The 26245-nt window shown below is 33.9% G+C and overlaps 3 protein-coding genes across 15 annotated transcripts in view; 2 read left to right on the top strand and 1 right to left on the bottom strand.

The window, feature by feature from the left end:
• The first annotated feature begins 154 nt into the window (after positions 1 to 154).
• LOC106615332 (uncharacterized) lies at positions 155 to 5810 on the top strand. 4 transcript variants are annotated; one of them, XM_036370204.2, is made up of 6 exons: positions 362 to 1357; positions 2306 to 2960; positions 3244 to 3397; positions 4346 to 4445; positions 4523 to 4729; positions 4793 to 5810. In XM_036370204.2, the coding sequence occupies exons 2-6, from the start codon at positions 2853 to 2855 to the stop codon at positions 5613 to 5615; spliced, it is 1392 nt and encodes a 463-aa protein (XP_036226097.2). In that variant the 5' UTR covers positions 362 to 1357; positions 2306 to 2852; the 3' UTR covers positions 5616 to 5810. The 4 variants fall into 4 exon arrangements, with proteins under 4 accessions (XP_069964347.1, XP_036226099.2, XP_036226097.2 ...); XM_070108246.1 differs by lacking the exons at positions 362 to 1357; positions 2306 to 2960 and adding an exon at positions 155 to 277; XM_036370206.2 differs by lacking the exons at positions 362 to 1357; positions 2306 to 2960 and adding an exon at positions 158 to 300.
• Positions 5811 to 6422: 612 nt separating this feature from the next.
• CAP (Cbl-associated protein) overlaps positions 6423 to 26245 on the top strand; it is an 86035-nt gene continuing 66212 nt past the window's right edge. For 2 of the 7 annotated variants that reach the window (XM_070108236.1, XM_070108235.1), the window contains exon 1: positions 13608 to 13956. Coding sequence is in view for 1 of the 7 variants with exons in the window: in XM_070108232.1 (XP_069964333.1) it covers positions 6438 to 6485; positions 6552 to 6640; positions 6921 to 7024 (241 nt within the window). In the remaining 6 variants the exon portion in view is untranslated. Of the gene's footprint in view, positions 6486 to 6551; positions 6641 to 6920; positions 7025 to 13585; positions 13957 to 23791; positions 23807 to 26245 lie in introns of those variants that run through there. The other 5 variants (XM_070108232.1, XM_070108231.1, XM_070108233.1 and 2 more) reach the window with 5 other exon arrangements.
• LOC106615352 (uncharacterized) lies at positions 8818 to 11658 on the bottom strand. 4 transcript variants are annotated; one of them, XM_014231537.3, is made up of 5 exons: positions 11224 to 11658; positions 10752 to 11030; positions 9903 to 10028; positions 9245 to 9547; positions 8818 to 9182 (listed from the first exon to the last, which is right to left on the bottom strand). In XM_014231537.3, the coding sequence occupies exons 1-5, from the start codon at positions 11411 to 11413 to the stop codon at positions 9010 to 9012; spliced, it is 1071 nt and encodes a 356-aa protein (XP_014087012.2). In that variant the 5' UTR covers positions 11414 to 11658; the 3' UTR covers positions 8818 to 9009. The 4 variants fall into 4 exon arrangements, with proteins under 4 accessions (XP_014087012.2, XP_069964345.1, XP_014087011.2 ...); XM_070108244.1 differs by having other exon boundaries at positions 10752 to 11072; positions 11224 to 11647; XM_014231536.3 differs by having other exon boundaries at positions 8818 to 9179; positions 10752 to 11072; positions 11224 to 11634.

Below are 26245 nucleotides of genomic sequence, written 5' to 3'. Positions count from 1 at the left end.
GTTTTCTGTTAAAATTTCTCAACACATAAAATGACGCATTTATTTGTTCGCCAAATACCGTTTGGAGTGTCAAAAATGCTTTATCAGCGTGGTCACCGCGTGCTGATAAGGAGCATAAAAAACCGGTATCGTTTATCGTGAATAGGTTACGTCGAGTGCTTACGTTTGCATGCGCGTCATTTACAAGTTGGGAACAGCAGTGCGATGTTGGCGCGTCCATATCAACGTTCAACACTCTGTGTTATCGGCATATTTGTTGTATTTTATTATTTATACTGTAAGCTCTACGTGTTTCCTTTTGTAAGTGTGGCAACTAACTAAAATGAATTTAGAAAACAACTTCTACAATATATTTCAATCCACTGATGCAAGAAAGTTTGTGTGCGCGTATTTTCATTTCAACGATTCTATATTTGTTTGGAAGTATGCATTGTAGGCGTCTGACGCAAGTGGGCGCGCCACTATGGAATTTTTGTAGAAATGACGCGAGACACCCACGCGGCGGCTATACCGCGCTGCTTAGCGCGCGCGCATTTTATGGAAAAGTGAATGCGCTTTGAGAAAATTCAGAAACGAAAATGAAAACGTGCAGTAAAGTGAATTTTCGCCTATTTTTATATGTGGATGTGTAGCAGAAGTATTTACAAAGCAAATAATCCACGCGTCATTAATATACAAAATGCCAAAACCTCAGCGCTCAGGCTGGCTAAAGGAGACATATTGTTTGGCTTTTATTTTGCTATATATTTCAATTAATTTTGTGCTTTGTGCTTTACTGTTGTCCATGTTTTATTTTTCATTTCTCCGACACATTTGTTAGACTAAAAATAGCGCGAAACATCTCATCAAAATTCGAATTAATATAAAGCATGTGCTACATTTACAAGTCGAACGCGCTCGCGATACCACTTTCGTGCATAAGGCGTGGAAATGAAAGTCCTCAGAAGAGTTGCGCCGCTTTTCGGTTTAGTATTTTGCTCGCTTTTGCGCGTCCAGTCGGAATGGGTTACAAATGCTGCGCGCTGAACAACTTTGAGTGATAAATAGCAACTATTTTCAAATACCTAGTGCAATGATATCAACAAGTGTTTTTTCAAAAGTGTTCATTCATTTTGTTTCACAAGTGTGAATAGATAACAATAAAAGTAATCGATATATTAGGGTGTGTTAAATTTATGAATGATACGCATGTATATATATTGTACGCGAATTCGTGATAAAAATTGTGTGTTATGTTTCGCTCTGGTTTTTAAGAGAGGAAATTAGGTGAAATACACTCAAGATCAAATTTGACTCGTAATAGTCTATTTAAACTGTGCGCGTTAACCGAATCAATAAAGAATTTTTGGTTGGAATGGTAAAACCTTTTTTATCTCCGTATGTTAATTAGTGTGTGTTTAGCTGCTGTTTATTTACGATGGCAAAATTTTGTCTGGCGATTTTTATATATTGGGTCAATAGACTCACGAAGCAGATATTTCAGTTTCGAGAACCAAAAAAAGTTACAGGGAGCCAAATCTGGCGAATGCGCTGTCTAAGCGATGACTCTTATTTCGTGTTTGGCCAAAAGGTCAGACACAATCATGCTCGAATCGGACGATGCAATCACGTCTTTTGGTACGAGTCTAGATTGACACGCTTCATACCCAAAACACTAACCCAAGTTGTTCGGACGGTTATCAAGCACTATTGTTTTTAACTTTTAGTATGTTATCGTCATTAAACGAGGTTGGTGAATGACTCACATGAGGCAAGTTATCGATAGCGTCATAACCCTCACTTAATGTGCCACATAAAAACACACCTGCACTATACATATTGGCGATATGGACTTTATAAACCATTTTAGTCTGACTTTCGTTAGTTTTTAAAAGCTCTAGTTTTTCCTAAACAATTTCCAAATTTGATTTTGACTTCTCAACTAATTTTCCAAGATCTTTGGAAACTTTTATGGTCAAATCATTTTTATATATTGAAATATAGTGTCATTATAAGCACGTCTATCTCCTGAAATGTGGTAAAAGTAACTTAGAATCTTAGAAGATAGACGATTCTATTCCAGTATTCTCTCTTGAGTGAACCCAAAATTAACTGTGAAATACTTAGTTTTTAAAGAATGAAATATGTTAAAAATAGTTTTGGAAGGGTTGCCAATGTGGCGCCTTTAAATCGAGTGAAATTTTCCGATCCCTTAGAGAAATAATGCTGTATATTCATCTTCGAAAATTTTTATGCTCCAAAAGTAAACAATTTAAAACAATTCGGAATATTAAATGATATCGAATTAACATGTTTGTAACCGTAGTAAAAAGAACAACCCTACTAAATAAACCGATATTATTCAATTGGTTATTACGGCAATAATAATCAATAACGTTGTCGCAAATATAGCAAAAAAAAAACACACACACATGAATTATTAAAAAACATTGCCTGAGGCAGCAGCACGAGTAATCACAATAAAAACAAAAAACAGCAAGCCTAAACACACAACAAACACAAACGCGTCTGCCCAAGAAAGCCAACGATAATTAAATAGTAATGTCCGTGAGAAAAATGTCAGCTTTGCTTTTGTTGGAATGACCAAAGTTGCTTAAGAACCGCAAATGACAAGTAGACAGTAGAAAAAAGAAAGCTTAACAAGCGTGCGTTCGACCAGTTAAGCAACAACGGCGCGCGCGATACGTAGCATATGCACAGGCGCTTGTGCAATAAAAATCAAAGGCGTATTAAGAAATCGGTCTAGTGAAGTGTTAAAAAGTAATATAAATTTTTTAAGGAATTTTTATTAAATTAATTATTATTATTTAATTATTAATCTGCGCTGAAAAAAGAATTTAATCAGTGAAGAAATGCTATCGAGCAATGGCAATCAAGCGCAGTATGCGTACTTTCTGCTGTCGGCCGCAGTGGCATTAGCCATCATTATACTCGCCTACGTGTCAGTGCGCACAACACTTGTAAGCAATATATAAAGGACAGCTATACACATACATATATACATACTAATGCATGTGTATATGACAAAAGTAGGAGAAGAAAAATACAGCTAAAACTTGCACGCAATTCAATATGAATTAAATACAACTAATAGCGTTTAATAAGCAATGCTTTTGTAATTAATAAGAAAAAAGTCAGAAAATAATTACAAAAATATTAAATATTGTCTTCACATTGCTTTTGTGGTTTTAATTAGTGTTATTATGTGTATTTTATGGCTTAATACGTTTCTTATACTCTCAGGACTCAAAATTGCGCGAAGATCTAAGCTCTCTACAAAAATCCTACATTTATATAAAACCATCATGGGGATACAACAATTCTTGGCGGCAAATAGGCAGCAAGGAAAAACATTTGATTTATTCAGCATACTTCGATGATCGATTGGATGTGATCGGTGAGTGTGTGTAGCACCAGCAAAGTTGGTAACCGTTGCTCTTATCTAAATGTTGTACATACTTAATCAGTCAAAGAAAAGTGCTTAATACAATAATTTAATATTTAAATAACTTGTTTCGATATGTGGTAACTCCATTTTCAAATTTGTTTCGGTAAAAGAATTTCAGAATACCTTTTTCACAGAATTTTGTCCATATTTTTTGATATTTTTCACATTTATTTGCAAAACCATTCTAAACTTACTCTAAATTGATGACTTCAAGTTTTCCGAACTACTATTTAGCCTTTCATGTTTACGTAAAAAGATAGAAAGATTCAATTTTAATGAAAAAATCAGATCCTGGCTCTGTAAGTGTAAGCTGTAAACATAAAAGCTTTGATATCAAAGATATTGGTTAAGTAGGAAAGGGTTTCCCTTAAATTCTATACGAAGAGAATCTGTATTGAGTCTTGAGCTAGAAGTTTTTTATGAAAGTATATACTATCGGATTCACAACCGATAATTTTCTGTCGGCTCGGGCTGTGTCTTGTTGAACGGTCATTACAGCTTTGATGTAAAGGGCGTGGAATACAAATAAATTTAGATTTTGGCCATATTGCTTTCGACGTAACCCGCAGCCGTCATTGAGGTTTATGCCGGCTCAAGAAAAAAATGTGTGGGAGAGCTTCCGTTCATATAAATACAAAATATATATTACAGTTTAATTGTACGTACCACTGAGCCCTTCAAACTATTTGATTTCCTTGGAAATATTAGAAATTTGTTCGGGTCTCTTAAATATCTTTCAATATTAAAAAAATGCATTAGAATGAATATATTATTTGTCTCCACTCTTTATGGCGATTCTAATAAATCCAAAACCATCTAAACACTTAATAATATATAGGCACTACATTACATTATGCAATATTCATATTCAAGTAACTAACCAAATAAATATTTCAGAAACAATAAACGACCACAAGACGAAGGTGCCAATAGGCACTTTGCGTATTATCGCCATTTTACCACGAGAATTTAAAGAGGCCATAACCTGCACCATCAGGTATTTACTAATTACCATTACTAACATATTAAAGTATTAGACCTAATCGAAAAAAAAATGATTCTATGTTCACACAGATTCGAGGACTTTGTTGATAAAAGCGTCCCAATTGGAAAAGTGCAACCGTTGAACGAACATCATGACTACAAGTACGCGGCTTACTCCATTATGTGCCCACTCTATGTAAATCGTAACAGCACTACAATTCATCTGCCACAATCGGTTGCGATTTCTTATCCCTCCAACAGGCTAAGCCAACTGAGTCCGACATTTGTACCGATCAAGTGGGTGAAGTACTTGTTTACGCTGTTCCATATATATAATATATAATATTTCTATACTTTTAGCTACCCGCGCGATATAGACCAATTGTTCGCCAGGTCACGTCCGCTGGTCTCGGTGTGCGTCGGGCCGCTGCAACAAAACTATTCGGACGTGTTGCGCGTCGCTGAATTCGTCGAAATGTATCGCATACTCGGCACTCGACACTTCTACTTCTATCATCTCTCCGCTAGCGACGAAGTGATGCGTCTATTACGGTATTATCAAAGTGAAGGCATCATCGATGTGCTGCAATGGAATGTGCCCGCTGAACTGCTATCTCAGGTGCATTACGCGGGAATTATGGCACAAATCAACGATTGTGTATATCGCGCTATGGTTGTGGACAACTATCGATATGCAGCCACTGTTGATCTGGACGAGATACTTATACCATTGAAACACAATTCGCTGGCGTTTTTTCTGCGGCAATGCGATGAAGGACGTACCTCGGCGTATGTCTTTCGTAATGTTTTCTTCTTTAAGCTCGACAGTAACGACAGCTTCAGTCTGCCGGCTCACACGCATAATCGTTTCCTTTACACACAAATGAAGGTGCGTCGTACTTTGGAGGTTATGCCCACACATCAGCGCAGCAAATGCATTGTGAATACACAGTCCATTATCGAAATGGGTAATCATTTTGTATGGCGCAGTGTACCGGGTTATACGGAGACGACTGTGCCCCTAAGTGTGGGTCTACTATTCCATTACCGCGATCAGTGTATCAATTGCAAGGCTCCACTGATGGTCGACTACACGGCACGTCGATTCGGTTCGTTGATTTGGGATCGTGTGGATGAGACTTGCGGCCAAGTGTTTACCGAAAGTGGCATATGCGTGACGTAGGGCCTGCGGAATAAGTAAACATGCCAATACAAACAAATTGAAGACTTGAAAAAATTTAGTGTTCTTAGCTCTAAGATAGTAGATTCGTATATTTATAGTCAGTTTTATATACAATAACTAAGCTTTAAGTAAAATAGTACCTAAAGAAATAATTATAAATTAATAATAGAAAAATATATAAAAGAACAAAAGATATTTGACCTAATGGAGTGTATTTCATCGATGGCTCTATAATTTTCTATTTCCGAATTAAAGTTTTAGTTCTTCGATCGAACAAGAAAAGTATATATATGAACAAATGATATTCGACTTAACGGATCGATCGCTCTATATAATTTTTTTTCAAAAGTGAAGCTTTAGAAAAATTACTATTGTTCTTCGACCGATTTCGTTCTATCGAAACAATTATGATCGGGAATACTCAGAGCGCTTTAACCATCAACGCTTGAAGATCGACGCTAGGATTTTCCAAATTTTCATGCCTTATAAATGGTCAATGAATAGTAAGAAAATTAAACGTAAAAAAAATAAATTTAAAGGACTTGAAGGCCCACAATACAGACCCCCTTGATCCGCCACTGGTATAGTTTTAATTGGTTTTTGCTGATAATTTTTCAATCTTATCACATTCGGCTAAATTTGTGAGTGAGTGATTGACACCCGATGTGTGATTTTGTTTAGACGGTTGTAAAGAGAACTTGCGATCATTTCAAATTGAGTTTACGCCCATCAAAATTGAAAATAGAAAGAGTGGAGTGAATGTGATCAGTTCTTTTTTGAAACACAACTTGTTTGGTTAGACAGTAACTGTAATAAATTGTAATGCTAAAATTTCGCACCTCAAAGTTGGCTAAAACGGAGAATCTTAAGGTGAAATTCGCAAAGTAATAAAAATAAAAAATAATACTAATATAGATGTATCATAAACGCTTGCAGAATGAAAAAACGCAGCTCGACGATAAACAATTGGTGCAGCTCATACGTGCAACACCCGCGCGCAGTTCGCTAATTTTGGCGCTCAGTTGGTAAAGTTGGGCTTAAAGAGTGAAGTTTAGGGGTATTTTTGTGGAACATATTTTCAGTTTAGATTTAAAAAAATTATATTTCATAATACGGCATAGTTTTAGTTTCACAAAATATCTAGCATAAATTTAATTTGTTAAAATATCAATATTTAAATAATTATTATTTCTTTTTAATTTTTTTAATTCAAAATTTTAAAATTGTAAAATCATACTATTAATTATACTTCAGTTTGTTTTCATTTAATGTTTTTTTTTGTAATTATACTCACGCCCCTCGTAGCAATCAGCCAGCTGAGCGTTGCTGCAAGTGCGGAAATTTAAATGAAAAATTGACAACTAAGAAAACAAAAGCAACAAACACAGCAGTAGTACGCAGCAACAGTGGTAAGTTAGCTAAATTTAATTATACTAAATTATATTTATATATAGAAAGAAATTTTTTTATTTTGTTAAGATTTCTTGAAAGTGCAAATGGCAAGCTATGTTCAGACTGCTCTTGATATCAGAGACGTTTTCCGAATATTCCTCTTGAAAATTTGTTTATCTATAAAATTTAAACTTCTGAAATAGATGGCAACTCTGATTTTTCCCAATTTTAATATATTTAAAACTTAAGGTTATCTTAAATGAATATTACTATGGTGATATTTTATTTTTTTAAGGAATACAATTTTTAAGGATTATGTAAAAAATTTTGAATTTCAAACTACTATAAGAAAATAAAAAAAGAGTTATGAAATAAATTTAATGCGGCATAGAATCGCATATATGTAGCTATATTAGTAGAATCTTATCTTTATTAAGGGGGTCGTCTACCTTCGCGATCAAATTTCGAGCATATTTTGACGATGAATTGCAAAAAACTACATACGATATTTTCCCAATTTTTTTATTATTTTCATTTCATTCATTAATTGTTGATATAGAAAAAAACTGTCTTGACGCGTACTGGCAACACTGCTGGTGTGAGGTAGCCGATTTCAGCTTCAGAGCCTCGAATCCAAAGAAAAAAAATAATTACTTGATGCTTATAATTCCATTCATGACACAAGCTTTTTTGAAAATCTATCTCTTTGAGAATTTTTTTTGGCGAGAATCATTGATATAACAAAACGTAATGTTTACTGCGGCACCACAATGAGGCGTTTCATCTTTGGCATAGTTCTTACAACAGAAAGATTTCTGTGAATGCAATTTTTGTATGAAGATACATATGTGTTATATATGGACTTATAGGTATGTAGGTATGTATATATCGGTTTCTGTCTCACATTCTCTCTTATTTTCCTGCTTTCAGTAACTCCATATTAAATGCTTTTACAAAATTCTTTAGAATTGCCAACATTCTTCAACTGCTATGATAGTTCAATATTAGTTGTACATGTATACATATATACATAGCAACATATGTAGTATTTTATTAATAAAGCGCTTTGTAATTATTAGCAGAAGCTAAACGCAGCAGAATGGGTTTATTGTTAAGCTTCGCTGAATGGGAGTATATTTTTGTTGTTGTTGTATGCTTTCTATTTATTCCCATTCTAAACACATACCGAACATAAGTAAGAATGTCCATATATACAGATATATCTATAAACTTTAGCAGTCATGTGAGTATATATATTCGATCATTTGTCCATCTGGCAAACTGTAAATTATAATTTCAGTGACGTGCCTTCATTGACAGATGAGCTCATAAATGTCAGAACAGAAATATGTTGACAATCTACACTGACAACTGCTCCATATGATGATTTCATAAAGTGTATATTAAATGTATAGTTCATGCTAGGTCCACTCTAAAAAATGCGTAATAGGATAGAAATATGTAACAGATAGATAATAGTATTTATGTTTCTTGGATGCTTTCTCTGTTACTTACAGACAAAACAGATTGCGCTATATACCAGTGTTCTCGATTAACACTGGTTATATCTCCTAGAGCTTAAATAAAAACGAGAAAAACATTAACTTCGGTTGCAACAAAGCTATAATACACTTCATAAAAAAAATATTCAAGAACTTAAGTTTGATCGGTTAGTTTGTATGGCAGCTCTATGATATAGTAATATGTTATTGACATTTCCGGAAAGAAAAGAATGTGTGCAAATTTTCAAATTGGCATCCTTAAAACCGAGCACTAGTTCGCGTAAGTACCTTTAAAATTACATATAAACTTTTCACTTATTCAATAATTAGTGATTTCGTATATTTTTTTTTAGACTTTTTTAAGCAGTGGACATTTAAATTTAATTTTCACATTTTTGACATATATCATTTTCTTTATTCAATTATTATATTATTTTAAACCGGTCTTTTATCGACCGAATGTTGATTTCTCAAAGCGTACGACAACAACAAATTGCTACTCAGCAGGGTCTATGATGACACTCATTTGTAAAGAATTTCTTAAATTCTTGTTTGCACATCTCTTCACCGTCCGTATTTATGATGATAGAGGGTTCTCCTAAAGAAGTTGGAGGATTTAAGAAAAAGTTTTCTTCCATATCTGCTATGTAATCGCCTCTAATTGGGATATCTGCTAAAAATAGTTAAATAAATGAAATATTGAAATGTAAAATGTAAACAGTCGGAATTCTTCACCCGGATAAAGACCATCCAATTCTTTGTAATAATTTTGCTCTTCATCTTCCAAATAGACCGTTTTGCCGCTGTCATAGTCCAATATACGCGACTCTATGACTTTTATAGCTCGTGCCAGTACTTCGGAATGGTCCTCAGTCACATGATGTTCCGAAGAACATTTTACCATTTTCGCACCCATGTTTTGCCATGAGTAAATACCCTCCAGATGGGCAGCCATGTTCGCATAAAAAGCTGACCTGAACTCTTTTTTAATTTGTTCGTGCGTTTTGCTAAGATCCTTGACCTGTACTATTCTTCCTTCTAAAATTATTATAAAATTATTTTATTAAATTGTTGCCTCCAATTTGGCGGATTAATACAAAAAGGTAACTTCCTACACGCCAACATATACATAACACACACCCACGCACATAGATATAAAGTTTTAGCAAAACAGTGAGAGTAAGAGCTTTCAGTAAAGACATAATTGGCTGTTAGAATGCATAAAGATCGAGAAAATGAAAGCTACGAACACGTCTAACATTTTTTGTGACGTAACAAAGGTTCATATCACTGCACGAGAGTTTAGGTTCTAGGTCTAACAAATATCTAGTAATATTTTACAATGAGCATATTATTTGTTCACCAAGTTCTTTAAGTTAATTTTAAATTTTACCATCAGATATGTTTTCACCATGTTCATCTACAATTGCGAAACAGTCAGAATTCTTTTCGCTGCTATTAAGCTGTTCTATGTCTGTTTTGCGAATACTCCTGAGTTGCTCCCTCATTGTACGGATGTCTGTTAAAAGATATTAAATATAAATTACGTAAGTAAATCCAAAAACCGGTATAAAAAAATACAACCGGTGCAAAATTCAAAGTAAAGAAGAAAAAACGGTATAATACCCATCAAAAATACAACGGTTCCTTACAAGAACTTGATTTCGATCGTTTAATTTGTATGGCAGCTATATGATATAATCAACAATTTCTGCGGAGAATAGATAGTTGCCTTTAATAATCCGTGCCTGATTTCGTTAAGAAAACTCGTCAAATAAAAAAGTTTCCCATAAAAGACAAATGAGCGGCTTTTTAGTGAGGAAAGGATAGGTGCAAAATTTCCAGTCGATAGCTTAAAAACTGAGAGACAAGTTTGTATATATACAAACAGACGGACATGGCTAAATCAACTCAGCCCATCATGCTGACCATTTATGTATATATTTTATAGGGACTCCGACGTTTAATTCTGGGTGTTACAAACTTCGTGGCAAACTTAATATACCCTGTTCAGGGTATAATAAATATAAGTATCGATGTGTAGCTGTTTTCGATTCGCCCAAAAATAGGAGAGTGCTTGCAATGAACAATCAACTGGCATAAATTAAATACAAGAAGACTGTTGCTATCCAAATTTAAATTGAGATCGAATAGAATGTTTATACACACGCGAAAAAAACCTATTATATCAAGGAATATTGTATTTGACTACATATACGTGTATACTAATTATTTTATTTACCTCTTCGAATGCCTTCCTGTACATAATCTAATTTTGAAAGCTTAGCGCGTGCGTGTGGGCTTATAACATACCCAGCTAATCCAATTTTTTGTTCTTCTTCTATTTTTACAATTATTCCACGTAACTGGCAAACTTTCAAAATTATTAGCATATCCTCAATATCAGTTTTGCTGTTGTTGCCATTTTTTGGTATGGGTTCTGCGGTTGCTTCTAAATCCTCCGCCTTGTAAATGCTCTGTAACTTCGGGATTTTCAATATGTTGTTGCTATAAAAGGCATCTGCGAATGCATCTTTGAGTTGTGAATAAAACGTCGAACCAACTTAAACCAAAAACAGTTGGGTGAATCCATCGAGAGTAGATTGATAGTAGTGTGAGGGTATTTAATATTGCTTTACAAAGCGCAAGCTCGCAAATTTTTACATTAATAAAAGTAAACTTTTATTTTAAATTGAATTTATATGCTCACTTACAATTAGGTTTTCGATTAGCACGACTTGTAGACGGTTTTTCCGCATGTAGTTCCAGCAACTGGTGTCTGATAAGGAATTGTGTAACATGGCTTTGTACAAGTTGCCTCGACCTTTCGGTAAGTTCTTTTTCGTTGACAGATGTAAGAGGTTTGCCTTTCGCCTTTCCCTTACCCCTTCGCCCCATTTTCATTTAGAGGTGAAGGTCGCTGAATACTTTTTTTTATTATTGTTATGTTATCCAAAGATGAAACTTTTTTTGTTTGACTTTTTTATTTTCCTTTTTAGGAACACTATTCTATTTTAAATTTATTGGAACGCTAAAACATTAAGACACTTCTTGTAAAAAACGATTATGCCTGAAATGAGAAGAATAATATGGCAAATAATTGTGGTCTTCCAGCGCTCGTACTCCTACACGTTCGCCAAATCGATAAAACAGTTGAACGCTGCACAAAGAATAATGCAATTTTTTACGGTTACTTTTAGGGTAAAGTGAACTATATAAAAGGAGGTGTTCAGAACATAAACAACACAAAATAATATGAAAACAATACAGTTCGAACAAAAAGCTCAAAATTGACATAAGTATGCCTTAACTTTTTCGTACTTAATAAATAAAGTAATTTTATTTTGTATTATATTTTATGTATGAAGACATATGTAAAATCTATTGGAAAATTTAAAAGTTTCATTAATTTGTCCCTAAGTTAGAGCTGCTTGTCTTCCCGGCCGTCGGTATAAACGCGTATAAATAGTTCCCCTGCATCGATCTAAATCTCACATTTGCTCAAATCCTTTTCTCTCCAAGAAGCTACTCATTTGTCGGAACCGCCGATATCGGTTCACTATAGGATAAAGCTGCCTTACAAATTGAACAATCAAAATCAACTTTGTGTATAGAAAACTTTTTTATTTGTGAAGGGTATTATAGCTTTGGTGCAACCGAGTTTAACGTTTTTTCTTGTTTAATTTATGTTTAAAGTACAGCTCAAGCTAAGCTTGTATTTAAATACTATTCATTGTCAGTTTATAATGACTATAATTACCAATCATCTATTCATTAATTTTATAGGCTTTTCTAAATATCATTTAACCCTCACACTTGTTGTTTTACCTGCCAACATTTCACCACTGATCTATACTTCGCTGTAACGTCATTTGTTTCATTTAAAAAATTAAGATCAAAGCTGAAGCCGCTCTCTAGAGTAAGCAGCCATATGTAGCTCTCGAGCTAAAGCTTGTTATTATTACATAAATACACATTCTTCATTTGTGCAAAGAAATAATTTTATTTTGCCCTCTGCTTTCGACACAAACGATTTTTTACCCTGCATACCCGCAAAAACAACAACCACGTAAATTATTGTCAGACAGCGCCGCTGAGTAGTCAGTGCGAACATTTTATTGTTGTTGTCAGTGCTTAGTCGAAACCCTAAATTCGCCAGCCTCCCAGTCAACAAGCAACCAACCGTTCATCCATCTATCTATCCGACCAGACAAATATACTCATTCATATACAACCGACCAGCCGGTTAGTGAATCAGCGCAAAAGTGTTCTCGTTCCGATCAGTTGTGAGTTAATGTTTGTTATTATTTTTATTGTTGGAAGCAAGAAAATACATGGACAGTTCCTACAGTGGTGTTGAATTGAGCAAATATCGGGTGATTATCAGATCAATAATATAACGATTTACTTGATCAGTGACTGCTAAACATGATTTTCAGCTTAGCTGAAGTGGTGCTGCCCTATATTATATAGCCGAAGCTAAAAGTGTCTTCAAAGATTTTGAATATGTTACAGTACCATATGAGAGCTTTATTAGCTCTCCAGACACATTTCTTGTAAGCATAACCCTTTGATTTTATGCTTGCCCGGAACGATTAATTGAGCGCTTACTTTCGATACCTCGAAATAGTTCGCAACTAATATTTCAGAAGGTGTCGAGGAGCGCAATTTAGTTTATTTGTCATTGTTCTACAGATATGAGAACCCCTTAAAGTGCATGAAGCTCCATACCAAAATTATAATAAATCCGTTCTTATATGAAATTACACTATTCCACCCACTGTATGGCCTGTTGATTCTAAGTTCAAATCCACACTTCGATCAGTCAACGAGCTGTATGGTGGTCGGTGGTGGTTCTGCAGATACGCTGAGCCCAGCAGCGCACCTAAGTTCGTGAATGCTGATATGATACCGCCGCCGTTCGTCTCATCTGCCGACGCCACCGACGACTACAAACTACAGCGGTATATTGAGTGATGGTGGTGGTAACGCTGTTTTCTGACTAAGCGAGCGACACTGCCTGCTCGCCTGCTTGCTAGCCAAACGGCTGACGCTGACTGAGTGGCTGTTGGGTTGGCTCGTTCGTCGGCTGTTTGGTTGGTTGCTTGCTTGGATGTTTGGCTGTTTCGAGCCCCTCTGAACTTCAGCGACCGCAGCAAATGCTTTTTCAGTTATATTATAAGTTTCGTCAAGTCAAGTCGCGTTGATTACGAGAGGGTCTCTGTTCATGTTTTGTTGTGTGTCGCTGTCGCTGTCTCTGCCGATGAACGCATCTCGTTTACATTCGTACGTGTGTGTTGTAATACGAAATTTGCAAAAACAAAATAAAGTTATATTATAAATAAATAAACAAAAGCAAAAACTAAGCAAAAAAAATTTGTAGTAAAAAGTCAGCTGTCGGCAGCAACAACAACACGGTTGTACTATAACCTGCAAAAATTCTCGACGTAAGTGATTAATTATATTTTAAGCTTTATTATTACATTTTGCCTCTTTTTTGTGTTGTTTCATTGTTATTTAGCAATAATTAGACACAGATAGGATTAGAATGATTACAAGAAAAAAAACACATATTAATTAGTGAGATAAGTGAGAAAATACTAAAACGGTTAAAGAATTGTGTGAATAATTTTTTTTTGTTTTTTAGGTTTGTGAATGAATGCGCGCGTGTGTGTTTGTGTATACGTTTGCTGCTATTATTCCCTGTGTGTGCATATGTGTGTCTGCATGTGTATATGTATTTGTATGCGAATTGATTAGCATTTCTATTTGAGCGCTCAAATGAACTTGCGCTGTGTTGTTTGTGTGTGTTTTGTTTTGTTTTTGCTCAGTCGACAACAAAGTGTCAAGTACAGCGACGATAAGCGCAACAGGTATTTACTTAGTTTGAAAGAAAAGCAAAGTCAAAAAGTGAAATCCACACCGCCCAACGGCGCCATCCTACAGGGCACGCGTTCGAATAACTTTCAGCATTTATTCACGCAATTCAAACGACCAGCGATGGTGCAATTATTTACACGCCTACAACAACAATAATCACAACATATGCAGTAATAGTGATAGCAACATTGACAACAACAATAATAAAAAGAAAACAAGAAAATCAAAAGCGCTAGTAAACAGATAGTACACTAAGCGCTAATCAAACGGATTATCACCCATAACAAGCGCAACGCGCGCAGACTTAAAAAGACTATTTCACACACCCACATACACACCAATATATGTATACAATGGCTTTTAGAAGAAATGATAGTACAATACGCATTTGTCTAGTTATTTGTTCGTAAGCATGTCGATTATAAAAAGTGTGTGGCATAAAAATGGACACACTTTAGATAGAGTTGGTAAGATGATTAATTATGACGACCAACTTCTATGGTACACCCTATTATTACAACAATTTTCTTGGAAATGATTTTAATTTTTAATTTTGTTCTATTTCTTAAAAAGCAAAATGTCACCTTTTTTCTAAATATAGATTCTTCAAGTAATCACTATATCACAAATAACCAATAGAAACTAATTAGGTATATTTTGCAGCTATTTTGGTAAAATGATTTACGAATTATATTTATAAACCGATCTACAATTCAATTTCAATATCTAAGCCACGCGTTATTCTTTGTAGATAACCAATAGTCTTGAAACTCGTTGAAATAATTAGAAGCAGTATTCTGCTTTGAGTTTGTAACTCTTCATCAAGACGAATTTGATAACATAGGTTTTAGTTTATGGACAGTTCAACATCTAACTTCTACTAAAAATTGTTTTAATATCATCTTTAATTCAGCATTGGACTGAAACCGTTCTCTAGTTATAGAATTATCGATAATTAAAAAGGAGCTTGGTGCGCATCACCTACAAATATTTAGCTCGATAGAATAATTATTTTCCAGCAATGCTCAAAATGGTTGTATACTTGTGCGACCCAAAATTTTATAAGCCTTTATTTTCGAATCACCTATATATTTGTATATAATACATTTTTCTGATTCACACATGGTATTTTTCCAGAATAGGTCACATTTTTAGAATTTTTCTTAGCTCACTAATACATTTTCAAAAGGTTCCTATTCTTATGTTCGAAGCTGTACATACTATTTTGTCAAATTATTTTAAGTTAGTTTTTGAGCATAAAAATTTTTAACTGAAACCTAAAACAAAATCTCTCCTAGAAGATGCTATCCGTACAATGACCTACTGTCGAAATAAAAAAAATTAAAAATTGACAAAGTGGAAAGTTGAATTTTATCAAAAATTTTGGTTGTTTTTGACTGGTAAGTCATAGTATGGAGAACTATATATGTACATGTATAACATTCAGAAAAATTTTGATAGTTGTCTCTGAGTTATCACTCATGCAAATTTGAAATATATGATTTTGAGACAAATATAAAGATAAAATGTATAAGCTATTGAACTGAGCGGCAATACTTTAGAAGCCTGTAACTCAAAAACTACTTCAGATATCGATTTAATTGTGTTATTTTTAATATTGAATATCGAATAAGAATTTTTTTTAATTTCTCACTAGGCATGCACCTTATAAAGCACGTTTACAATATTTGCAGTAATTTTCACAATCAAAATCAACAGACACTGCTGTTAACAAAAAGCTGTCAAACACAGATCAAATATCAGTTTTCACTCAAACTTTAGATTAGTGTCCAAGGAGGTTGTACCAAACTAAGAAATTATGCCCCAATTTAGCCCACTTTTTTCCGATCTTGTAGTAGAGAATCGAAAAAGTACCAACTACACATTGAAAACTTATAAAACTTTGCTACTGTTGCTATTTTTTCGCACACGTACTGTATCATTTGCAAACTATTGATTTCTTAAAATAAATGACATAAAATCGGCACACCTTCAAAATATAAGGTTTTGCCATTGAGAAAAAAAAAACAAGAATTGCTCCCATACTGTCACCGCGCCCAAGTGCTCAGCCGAAACGACGAGCCGAATATGCAGTTATTTAAATAGCAATGAGTACTTGACAGACAGCACACTGACAGACAACGCGGTGGAAACGGTGCGTTGCGCTTGACTGATTGCAATTATGACAACTTTTCATGGAAAACAATAACAAAACTATAAAAATAAATAAATATAAAGAGTATGTAATGAAAAGCAGCTGCAGAAGCTAGAATAAAACCAATAGTTATAACAACAACAGTAACAGCAATAACATATAATCTGCATATGACTTACTCTATGTAAGTTTGTAATTGTATTTGTAATTCTATGTATGTGTGAGCTAATTTTAATGGTGATTACCTTGTCGCTGGGCGATCAGTGGTTCACTGTTTGGTCTATTACCAGCTCGTACGTAAGCTTTTATGCATGTGTGTTTGTATGTGCGTAGATATTCGCCTGTAACTAGACTTGTATGCCACTTGTCCGGTTTGCTGGAGTGTGATCTGTCGTCACTCGATCGCTTGCTGCTTAATATGCATACCGAAGTGATTGTGCGAGCGTGCACGAGAATATTGGAGCGTAATCAAAGCAACAACAACATTGCCAGCAATGTACATATATAGAATAATAATGTAATAAGCGATGACCAAACCGACAATAAACGGTTTCCTATAGATGTTTGTGTGTGGGTGCAATTGTATAAGTGTACATGTGTCTGAGCAGCCACAAATGGTAGCCAAAATATTTTAACAAATATTCAAAAGACAAAAATACAAAATTATAAAAATATTAAGAGTAAAAAAAAAACAAAATGGAATTTGAATAATTATTTTAGAATTTCCTTATTTATATGAATGTAGTATACTATAGCATAAACTAATTTCGGAATTCCATTCAATTCATTGCGACGCGAACGTTAAGCATTAATTTAGAATTTAATTTCTTCTAATAAATGGACATTTGAATATACAAATGAGATAATAGTTAGATGCTGCTACTTAAAAGCTTGCTCAGATAAAATAACGATGTAGATATGTATGCGACTGTCGGCATGTATAAGCATAGATAGACTGCCAGAGCTCGCATACGAGCTGAATAGCCTCTACATACATACATACATGCATACGTATATATGTAAGCATAATTTATAATACTTCTTCCAAGAGATAAACAAGCGCGGACTTCTGGGTCCATACGAACTTTTTCTGATATTCAAGCTTATGCTAATTTTTCACTTAAAAACAAATTTGTGGCATTTATTTATGTGCATGTAGGTATGTATGGGTAAATGTAAATTGCCGTGCGCTTGATGAAAAAATCATGCTATTTTGCGAAATTTCAAACGGTTGCTGCGCAAATGTAGGACAGCATTTACATTTTGCAACGCGTAATTTATTCTATTTCCAAATTGAAACATTTTTATATCACACGAAATACGTACATTTGTATGTATATATGTTCCTTGATTTGGCATTCAATTTTTATGGCGCGCAATTTGGTGCAAGAAAATGCAAAATTTTAATTTGAATTATTACGCCAGGAAATATTGGGTTCAAGTTTTTGGGTTTTCGGGATCCCGAAGTTTCTTTATCTTAATATGGAAAATATTGCATTATATTGAATTGGAAAATTCATATTTGTGTGCGGCTTAGAAGTGGACGTTATGATTCGACACTGCTCCCTCTCCCTCTCCCTCCCTCTTATGCTCGCTTTGTCGGTTGTCAAAATATTTGGAGAGGAAATTAACTTTCTTGTTGCCAGTTGAATTCTGAACAAAATGGCATAATCGCTTGTTATTCTATCTAGCTGATCATATGTTCCTTCGTTTGTTCAGAACCTTACATTATTCAGAAATAATGTTTTTATTATAATAATCAATCAAACATCTTCTATAATCAGGCTATCTAGATGAACAAAGTGTGATCTTGCACTCAAATGACTAAATCGATTAGATTGTTTCGTTCTGAATTTTGTCGACCATTTTTCTTTTCTATTATTTTTTACCAAAAATCGTCGAGTATTTATTTAGTTCAAACCTTTTTTTTTATCTAAATAAGAAAAGAGGTTACCTTCGGCTTCACCGAAGCTATATACCGAAGCAGGTGCATTTCAAATAGCTTTCTCGACATATTCTTCTTAATATACCCTCTTTAAAGTTTTTAATTTGGCTTAGTAAGTAAAGTGTCCCAGGCAAATATCCGATATGTTACAGTTCTGAAATCACTAATTATCTGTTTGAGGCTGTTTGTTCAAGAGACTGGTTTTTCTCACTGTAGATTATCCTGGAGTCTGTCTTGACTTAGGTTTATAACAAGAATTGACAGTTGGTGTAATAAATAATAGACGTGCTCAAATTTTATATTTAGTTGGTTTATATTTACTTACTTCGAAATCATTATTTTGAAAAGTAAACAGACACGCTCTGAGGTAGGAAAAACAAAAGATTAAGCTCTATACTCTGTACTTAAATTGGCATTGAACTCATTCATTGGATATTGTATTGAAGAAATTTCTTTTCTTTCTTCACAAATCTATTTGAAGATAAAATGAATTTGCAGTAAACAAGCTTTATCATAAATCTAAGTATTTTATTTTTATAATTATTTTCGTGTTTATTATTTCGTTTGAACACTTGCCAAATACTCCTACAGTCACAGTTTGGCTTGTTGCCAGCCATAAATTTCCAATGGCCACAGCTGATTGATAAGAGTGAAATGTAATGAAAACCTTTTTCGAATTTTTTAAGCACAAAATTTCACGTCGCAGCGAAAGCTAAAACAAATATGAAAAATATTGTAAACACCAAAACTATTTGCTGACTCGGATGGTTTGAATGCCGGCGAGTTAGCGCTTGCTCGGAAAATTTGTGCGCTGTGGAGATTTTCGCAAATTTATGAAATATCGAAAATCACCAGATGACTGACAATGGTCTTGATCTACATTTGAACTACATTTGCATGAACGGCATGTATATATATGTGTGTGTATAAATGTATGAATTTTGACACGCAAATCAACGTATGTGTGGTGTGTTGGTAAGGGTAGGGGAAATTATATAAAAATGTTTTGGTTTTAAGGAAAATTTTTTTTTCGCTTTGAGGTTTTTAGCAACGTAAGGAGCGCACAGCAAGTGAATTGGATGAATAATATCAAAGCAATGAACAACAGTATTTGACAAGTTTATTTGAAGGCTAACTTTTGTTTTTACGTCAAAATATGGCAAACAATATTTGGCAAAAATATTTAATATTTATTATTTTTCATTGCTAATAATCAAAACAGGGAAATATATGTAAAAAAAAACCTACCTGAGAAGCTTTTCACTTGCATGCTCCATATTTGGTGACCCCTTATTCATTGATCCATAAACGTGCAGTGCAACATTGGCTCAGCCATATAAATCTAAAAATACAAATATATATTAAAAATTAGAATACATTAGCGGCTACATGCTCATAAGTGTCAGGCATGCATCTATATACTTGTACACACATCCATACATATGCCCATATCACATAGTGCATTTGCCGTGAAGGAAGTCCAATTAAGATATTGAGCTAATAGATAGGTGCATGCGCGTATAATATTTTTCATTGTCTAGCAGATCAAAAATACATCAGCACTCATACAAATGCCATACTTTATTTTCATACAAATGCATTCTCGTCAGTGTAATGTTTTTTGGTTCAATATTTATTATTTTTATTTTAGTATGTGCGCTTCTAAAAATATGGGGCGTCTCGTTTGAGTAGCTGGCTATGTAACTACATATGTTTAAGTTCATAAATAAATACTCGAACATATGCATGAGTATATGAGCATAAATATATTACTGTTAGGGAAATGTGTGTGTGAAGCAATTCTAAAGAGCAGAGCTTTCATTTTCATGGCGCTTTCACTAGTTTGATCGTGTGTCGCTGTCACTTTCTGCGATCAAACGTTAGTGAATAACTAAAACTTGCTACCTAAAAATTTGCATACAACAACAATAACTACATTATGCTTTTAATATCAGTGTTTAATATATTAAATAAATAAATTTAATGAAAATAATTAAACTCAATTTTATTTTTTATTTCAAAATTATACAATATATCTAAATGTAGAATTTCCAACAGGGATTCAAAGTTGTATATATAATTATGCAGATACATTGACTTTACTGTTGCATCTGTTTTCCATCAATTAGACGCTTAAATTATGTACATATTGTTGTGGCTTTTAGATAACAATTACTTATCTGTACTCTGGAGCCTATAAGCGCATATATACATACATACGCTTTTATGAACTCATACATATACAAATATAGAATAATATAGCAAAAATATATGGAAGCCACATAAATATATGCCGGTGTATATACATATGCATATATGGGTGTATGTTTGCGTGGCATATGGCGTTAATGTAGCGCATGCCCTCAAGTAAATATGTAAACCTGTGTAAAGTTCATTATTGGCCATAACATAATGTATTGCCCATGTATACGTACGTGAAGTTGTGGACTTTTCGATATCAGCGTACAATCATGCGATCACTGTAAATGAAAGGGAAATTTCCAATGAACTTTACAAAGCGCCAGTTTTTCGTAATCGAGTTGCAAACGAACACTCAACTTGTATAAAATTTCCCTGAAGGTATATAACAACACAGGTCAAATCTCAGCTGTTAAACCTATGCTTAATTTTTTATTGGTAATTTGAAAGATTTTGATAATCGAGTTGCAAAAGAACACACATCTCAGAAAAAATTTGCCTGAAGGGGACCAACACTGACCAAATCTAAGCTGTTAAAAATTTGCTTAATTTTTTAATGATATTTTGAGTGATTTTGGGCTATTTTTTTTTACTATTTATGTTGTAAAAGGTAAATAAAAAGGGTAACTACGTCTACTAATAAAATGTATTTTGCCAATTGCTTGACTAAGGGTTACAATTTGGTCATTTTCGGTTTGTGTTTGAGATGTCAGCTTCCGGCTTGACTAATTTTTTGATCGTCTATGCAGCGGATTATCTTATTATTATCACTTATAGCCGAATTTTTCTTTTTATAAGCACTGATTAGAGGCTTCAACTAGTTTCACAATATCACCGAAAGTCCATTAAATATATGAAGCACCCCAATAATAAAAATAAATGATTGAAAACTAATTTTCTGCTCAATTTATAATTGCAATAATGCAATTCACATTTCACAAAAGTGTAATTACATACAAGTTTTGTGTTAAATAAAAAAATATTAAAATACCCATTGCACAATCACACAAACATACACATTCACCGCAGAATATTACAAAATTGCTCGCTACTTAATTCCAAACAAATTATTAATATTTTTTTCAATTTTTTACGGAAATGCCCCAAATGTGCCTACTTTCACAAACAACATACAGCGAACTAACAAATTTTGGGTTATTAATAGACACTACACCAATATTAGAGAGAGTGAAGCTAATAGTTCTTTTTATAGCTTAATATAATATGATAAATGAATTTTTAGCCAACACATTTAATACTAACTATAATTGATTTGAAAGAAATCAAGCTGACTTTTTTAAAACCGTTGTATTTGCCTCTTAAATACAACACAAACTCAGCAACCTTTTCCAAGTTTAGAGGGATTGTGGTAGAATAGTGAGCTTGCTGAAGCAGGCGCTACGATCTCGTGTTTTCATTTCTCTTGCTTTTTGAAGAGTAATAAACCTTTCCTTCTTCGAAGAACATTTCTAATAATTAAGTTGTACGAAAGTGGCGAAAAACATCTTAACTTTGTTTTAAACAAACGCTCCGCAGTATATGCAATAACTGTTTTTATAGTAAAAATATTTGGCACATTTTCAGGCGCACTATCTCTCTCTGAATATATGCGAACTAGTTCCTCAGTTTTTAAGATATCGGTCTGAAGTCTTATCAACGTCCTTTTCTGCTCAAGAAGCTGAGCTTGGAATTGCCGATATAGGACTACTATAGCAAATAGCTGCCATACAAACTGACTACTCCAAATCAAGACCTTGTATGAAAAACTTTTTTACTTACGTATCCTTAATTCGACTTGATGGTTGTTTATATCAAACCGTTAGACGTAAACCGCTAACCGGTTACGTTTTCAAAATTACAAATACATATACTTGTTATAAAAATACACCTGTGAAGGGTATTACAGTTTCGGTGCAGCCGATTTTAACGTTTGTTCTGCTATTATCTGGTAACAACTGTGCTTTTGCTTTAGAGCAATTAATTTACTGTTAGTGGATAATTTATTACATTTGTATGAATTAGAAAATACTATTGCAGACAATAAATACAATTTCTTTATTAAAATTTCGATTTACATACATATGTATATATATATATACATATGTGTCTATAGCTATATATTATATACATATATATATATACATGTAAATGTATGCATGTTGTGCAGATAATTGACGTGCAATTTTCTACGCTTATCAAAGAGCGTACGGCAAATAACCGTATTGATAAGCAATGAATATGGCCATAAGTGTTTGTATACAAATACATATATTCGATAAATATTTGTGTGTGTGAATAACTGTATATATATGAATGACATAGGTATATATTACCTTATTACAACATGCTTTGTGCTTTTTCTTCGAAATATATCAGCACTTTACCTTTTGTGTACACACATGCATATGCATATATGTAGACATTGTGCGCTTCCGCACAGCCGTTTTTCGGCTTGCCACTTACACACTTCATTTTTGGCACATCACAAAATCACAACAATACAATGCCACCACGATTTCATTGTCATTTTGGAGCGGCTGATTGTTGTCACTCTGCTGCGCGATCACGTTGAGGCACAGCGCTGCGAAGACTCACCTGCGCGTCAACCGCGCGAACTCGCACAGCACAGCGCCAACATAGCGAAGCGACAAAGTGCTGTACGAATAAATGTTTCGAGTACTTTAATTGCAAATCGGCCGCAATGACGCCACACCCTTGGGCCCACTGCGCGTTGCCAGCGCCATCGACCTGCCGGTGTGGCGTTGATATACCGCGCACACGTTGTTTGGCCGTGTGTTCGATGCTTTTTGTGCATTGTTGTTGCTATTTTTATTTTATTTTACAATTTTTTTATATTTCACGTACCTTGTTATTTTTTTATTTTTTATTTATTATTTTTTTTTTGTTTCTGTGGCGTTGAGTGGTTGTGTACAACGGTTGGCTGCGACCGCTCGTTAATTGATCACTCAAGTCGGTGCTCCCGGCGGCAGGCAGTAGGCAGCGCCGCAACGGGTTATCTGTGCGCGCAGGCCGACAAGGCACAGTATTGTGTCAGTCAGTGAGTAACAGAACTCCGTTCCTGGCGTACAAGTATTATACAGTTCGTTCGTTTGTAGCGGTAGTGATTTTTCGCCTGTTTTTGTTCTTTGTTTCTTTATTGTTAGTACCCACTACCGCGTTGCCGCGTCTAATTCTACTTGCTGCTCTTCTGTGTGTGTGTGCTTGAAGTGCGGTGTTAAGAGCCCTCTTAAAGTATTGTTCGCACCAATTGCCAGTCTTTCGGTATTGTTTAGTAAAGTAGTGCGGAGATCACGTACCAAAACACACACACGCAGACTTAATTATTTATTTGCATTTGCTTACGAAAAATCTCGGAAGTTGTGTGCGTGGGAAGTTGCGCACGCGGCTCTTGCCAAAAATAGCCATAGACAACAATAAAGAGCTACAAAAATCAACAAAAACAATAAAATCAAGTCAATAACTGTAAACAAGAAAACCAAGTATACACATATAGTTACAAGAATGTGAAGTTAGTTTTGTTTACACTTGAACACAAGAGCACGCAGTTAATAGTCATAATGATCGCGCCGATCATCTCCTGCCGTCAGCTGTTAAGGACTACGCAAAGTGCTTAATTAATTTGCATAATTTGCATAAAACGGACAGTGCATTTTGCAAAATTGTATTGAATTGCAATTAATATAAAAAATGCAGTGTTGGTGAAGTGATCGTGCAATTCCAAAGGACAATCGATAGAAAACGTATGTTTAAATGGTTTTGGGTTCGGTAATGTGCTTAAACGTGAGTTAAGTACTGACTTTTGTGCGTTTAATGAAATCAAGAATAATTGTGGACACATATGTTCAACTGATCGGTGATCGTTTTGTTTCGGTTTGAAGTGTAATTTTTTTTGAGTGCTTGAGCTTAGTCAAAAACCAAGTTAAAAGGGGATGTTGTGTATAAAAAAGCCAGCACGTAACTGTTAAGGAAGTTCTATAAGTACTATCAAGACAATAAGGAAGCAATAGAAAACAATAAAAACGAATTTTTTGAAGTACAAATTGTTGATAAAAAAATTCAAAAAATCGTTTACATTGAAAAAAAGTTTTGAAATTAAAATATCCAATTGAAGTTTATGAAAACAGCAAAACAAATCTCTGCGCGCAAAAATCGTGTTTCTATTAAGCAACATTCAAGCTGCTAATTAACATTTTAATTGAATAAAGCTCTTGGCAAACATAGAATGTCATAAAAAAATTTTGGGCGACTAGAGGCAATAAATGTTATAATTGTTCAACATACATGCATATAAACATACATATGTATGTCGTCATACACCTTTATTTAAAACCGAAACAGTGATCAATTCTAAAAATTATTATGAAAAAGTTTGCTCAATTAATCCACCACACACGCTTCGTACAAACAAACTACAGTGGCTTATGTCTATATGCGATTAATCTCTGTAAATATTGCGCGTTACACACATACATACATAGTTAAGAAATTAAATAAATTACGTTTGCATATGCTCAGAAGTACATTCAATTTGATTTAATAATAATAAAAAATTTCATGGCAGTTATTGTTTGCTCAAATTGATATTAAGCGTTATACGTCATGATTTTTTATTTATTTACTTAATTTTTTCAAAGATCGATATCTTGCAGCAAATAATAGTATGACGCATGTAATTTTTTAAGCATTTCGCGAAACTCAGTTTATTGCATTAAACATCGTCAGCGTTAGGAGCGACTGCGTATAATTTTTTATATGTGATTTTCTAGTGAGAAAAACACATTTTTTCGTAACTTTTTTTGAATAGGAATTTTATCTCATAAATTAATAAAAAATATTGAGCATTTACAGAATGTCAGGTACTTTAATAATCGCTGATTCATTTCAATTAATTTTGGATCCACTTGATCCTATAGTCAATCTCCAGGAGGACCACCGAAAATATGTGTCTGTGCAAATCCAAAAACCAAAAACCAAAAATATTATAATAGAAGAATACAGGTAGTGATCGAAGGACTGGACAAAATTTTCATTTTAGACAAAATGATGGCTTCCCAAAAATGGCTTATCAAAAATCTTATATTTGGGGAGCCGATTACACTAAGTTAAAAAATTCTTACAAATACGCTCATATTCCCAAAACCATTTGCCGGATCAACTTCAATTTTTTGGAGATTATTTTCAAATGTACTTGTATGTACATTCGATATATAAGCAAAAAATTCGAAAACTCAATAAAAAATAAATAACTTTTATATCAATTTATTTGAAATTAATACGAATTGGACAATTTGTAATTGTTTGCTAAATATTAAATTGAGTATCATTAAGAACTGAATTGTCATAATTATTCCAATTGATAATTCATTGACTTTACATATGCTCGTGTTTTAAGTCAATTTGTTCACTTTATGGATTTTGAGAAAACATTTAGCCGTCGAGGAATGCACGTATAGGGTTAAATATTATCAGCCAAGCTTATAAATCTAAATGTTGTTGTGCGTTGGTTTTAAAGCCTTAACTCACTATTATCATTTAA

This window comes from Bactrocera oleae, chromosome 4 (genome assembly GCF_042242935.1).
Source record: "Bactrocera oleae isolate idBacOlea1 chromosome 4, idBacOlea1, whole genome shotgun sequence".
NCBI lineage: Eukaryota > Metazoa > Arthropoda > Insecta > Diptera > Tephritidae > Bactrocera > Bactrocera oleae.
This window is presented reverse-complemented; position numbering and strand designations above follow the sequence as displayed.

What these genes read in the sequence shown, in the direction of transcription:
- LOC106615332 (XM_070108246.1), top strand. Translation starts at nt 170, where the DNA reads ATGCGCGTCATTTACAAGTTGGGAACAGCAGTGCGATGTTGGCGCGTC. An exon ending in TGTATTTTATTATTTATACT is followed by an intron (nt 278 to 3,243) that starts GTAAGCTCTACG and finishes TTATACTCTCAG; the next exon opens with GACTCAAAATTGCGCGAAGA. An exon ending in TGATCGATTGGATGTGATCG is followed by an intron (nt 3,398 to 4,345) that starts GTGAGTGTGTGT and finishes TAAATATTTCAG; the next exon opens with AAACAATAAACGACCACAAG.
- LOC106615352 (XM_070108244.1), bottom strand. Translation starts at nt 11,413, where the DNA reads ATGAAAATGGGGCGAAGGGGTAAGGGAAAGGCGAAAGGCAAACCTCTT. An exon ending in ACAGGAAGGCATTCGAAGAG is followed by an intron (nt 10,029 to 10,751) that starts GTAAATAAAATA and finishes ATCTTTTAACAG; the next exon opens with ACATCCGTACAATGAGGGAG. An exon ending in ATTGGATGGTCTTTATCCGG is followed by an intron (nt 9,183 to 9,244) that starts GTGAAGAATTCC and finishes AACTATTTTTAG; the next exon opens with CAGATATCCCAATTAGAGGC.